We start from the raw sequence: 2,921 nt of genomic DNA on the forward strand, positions 1-2,921 counted from the left end.
AACCACTTCCACATCCTCTGCCCCTGCCCACCACATGTCATTCCCTACTATCGTGTCACTGCCAAATATCCCCATCAGCACCTGGAAAAACACAACCATCTCTATCCCATATGCCATCTCCATCATCACCACCTGAAAAAACACAGTCATCTCTATCCCGTGTACCATCATCTCCATCATCACCACCCTTTCCATCACCTTGACAGTCTTCCTGCCTCAACTCTGCCACTTCTACCCCCGTTATCACCTGCTCCATCTCCACCTCTATCACCACCCACTCCTTCCCCTCTTACCTGCTCACCACCTCTGCCTCACCTCTTCCGCCACCTACACTGAGGACACCATGACTTGCATGACCACTCCTACCACCTTCTCTACCTGGGGCACTACCACTCTCTCTCCTTCTGTTTCACCGCCAATGTCCTCATTCACTTCTAATGTCATCTCTGTCACCTCCATTTCCACCAGCATCACCTCCATCCTGAGCTAACTACCATGCACAGATCAATTGAATCTACCAAGAACTAGTAATGTACTCAGTCAGATTTTCTTTTTTTCTTTTTCTTTTTCTCTTTTAATTAATCATCTATTTAATGTTAGCATGAGTTGGGGAAAGGCGCCCAAAGCCATGGCGCACTTGTGGAGACCAGAGACAACCATTGGAATCTGCTCTCTCTCCTTTCCACCTATGTGAGGTCCAGGGATTGAACTCTGATGTCCAGGCTTACGTGGCAAGCTCTTTACCCACTAAGCCATCTCGCTGACCCCAGCCATAAATTTTCTACTCCAGAGTCAAAAGTGTTTTTCCACAAAGGGCTGGAGGCTTCGGTGTCTGGTGTGGTGGCTCTGGGATGAAAAGGTCATTTGAAAGATTCAAATTCAGTTAATTGTGCAGCAAGGGAAACGGAGTCCACGCTAGGACATGTCATGCCTTTTCATGCCTCAAGTCCCCCCAAGTTATCTCCTTCACCTCTTGTTTGGTTGACCCCTCTCACTGGGGACCTCCTCTGAGCTCCAGTCCCAAGTCGTAGGACTGTGTATGTCAGACATGGCTCCCTGAGGGCAAAGGCATATGGCCATTAACAGGCAGTAAGGAGGAGATACTGGGCCTCACTATCTGGATACAATGTGAATCCAGAACCCCACCCCCACCCCCAGGAACGAGATAGCCCTTTCCAGCCATCTCCAAGAGGTATGGATGACTAGACAGACAAACTCTGAAGCTCCTGGCTTCTGACTTGGGTTTCCTCAGAAAGTCCTGGCAGTTGCTCNGATTCTGAGTCTGATGAGGGCCCGGAAATGCGCATTTCACACACTCCCCATGGGTTCTGGCTGTGGAGAGCCCCAACTGGTCTTCTTCACAGCCAGGGTGCTTCTCCATGGTGTTTGTTGGTTTAATTCGCCTTCTGTCCCTAACGACCTCTTCATTTGAGCTCTCCATGAGGAAGAGAACTTGTAGCTATCACGCTCCGTGGTCGCCTAGCCCAGACTGAATGAACATCCAAATCTGAAAATAAAGGGATNGATGGCCTCTGTCCCTAAGCCTTGTACAACTCCTTTGGTCTCCTTGATCATAGCCCCGGCCCCTTTAAGTGTGCGTGGGGACGCCGGGACCCTCGGTCTCTGACAGCACAGAAAAAAAAAAAAAAAAACAAAGGCGGGGCAGGTTTTTATAATCAACATTTTGAATGACATAGGACACTTTGGAAAAAAAAAAAAAAAAAAAAAAAAAAAAGCCTTCCTCTCGGGAGCGGGAGGAAACATCTAGGAGGGGGCGGAGGCGCGGCCGGAGCCTGGAGCCCCGAGCTTGAGCGGACGCCCCGCCCAACCCGAGCCCCGCGCCCAGCGCCCCTCGCCTTGCCGCGGAGTGCTGCGCCCGGGGCGGGCCGGGCCAGGGCGGGCGCGGGNGCGGTGGACTGGGCGGCAGTGGGACTCCGACAGACGGACCCGCACAGTACGCAGCGACCAGCCTCGGGCTCCGCGGTGGAAGATGCACAGAGCAGGTAGGAGCCCGCGCCACCTTCCGCGCTCCGGCGGCAGGCTCTGCGAGTGGAGCTTGCGGGACCCGGGTTCCCCTCTCTAGTAGCCCAGAGTTCGGGTGTTCTCTCCCACGCACCTCGCCGTTGTCCCCCGAGGAAGGGTCCCCTCAGAAACCAGGACACCCCGCCTTCCAAGTCGTGCCCTCCAACACCCAATCCTTCCCCTTCTGTCCTTTGGGTCCCAGCAGGTCCTCGATCACCCTTTGGTGGCCGCATTTGGCTCCCGGGCGCCGACGCCAGTCTGTTCTGGCACTCCAGGGCTCGACACACCCCGCTCTGCCACCAAACACCGGGAGCTCCTTGGTTGAGTTAGGAAGCTTGGGCTGTTCCTCTAGATGCACCCCTCTTAAAACCCTCAGCCCGGGCTCCACTACCGGTCCGAGGCCCCGTTACTCCCAGGAGCGTCAGCGTCCCTCTTACCCCATTCCCCCTCGGGTCTCAGTCTGTGAATCAGACTTCACCAGGTCAGGGATTCCGGGAAACACAAAAGTGTTCTCAAAGAAATTTAGCGATCTTTGCCGAGGAGTGCCATTTAGCAGATTGAGAAAGTGAGCCTCANTCAGATGGGCGGTGCCTGGAATCTGGATTCCCAGCTGCTGTGCACAGGAAAGTTCTCAAAGATGAGCGCGCGCTAGGTAGTAATCCTGAGACCTGCCTGCTCCACGCGGTTGCACCCTGTTTTCTTTTACTGCTATCGTTGAGCAGAACAGGAACCCTTTCCTCACCAAGCACCCTGTTCAATGCCACACTTCCCAACACACATCCCCAAAGAAACAGGAAGCCACCATTTTGGCTGTCTTGGAACCATATCCTGCTGCTGTTACTGCTGCTGTTGGTGGTGGTGGCGGTGGCGGTGGCGGTGGCGGTGGCGGTGGCGGTGGC

General features: G+C 54.4%; 1 protein-coding gene across 1 annotated transcript in view; it reads left to right on the forward strand.

Annotated features, from left to right (window-relative positions):
* Positions 1 to 1,901: 1,901 nt before the first annotated feature.
* Fgd5 (FYVE, RhoGEF and PH domain containing 5) overlaps positions 1,902 to 2,921 on the forward strand; it is a 97,476-nt gene continuing 96,456 nt past the window's right edge. The window contains exon 1 of the mRNA XM_029478584.1: positions 1,902 to 2,003. Within this exon, the coding sequence (XP_029334444.1) occupies positions 1,991 to 2,003 (13 nt within the window). The 5' untranslated portion in view covers positions 1,902 to 1,990. The remainder of the gene's footprint in view (positions 2,004 to 2,921) is intronic.

Source organism: Mus caroli, chromosome 6 (genome assembly GCF_900094665.2).
Source record: "Mus caroli chromosome 6, CAROLI_EIJ_v1.1, whole genome shotgun sequence".
NCBI classification, from domain to species: Eukaryota; Metazoa; Chordata; class Mammalia; order Rodentia; family Muridae; genus Mus; species Mus caroli.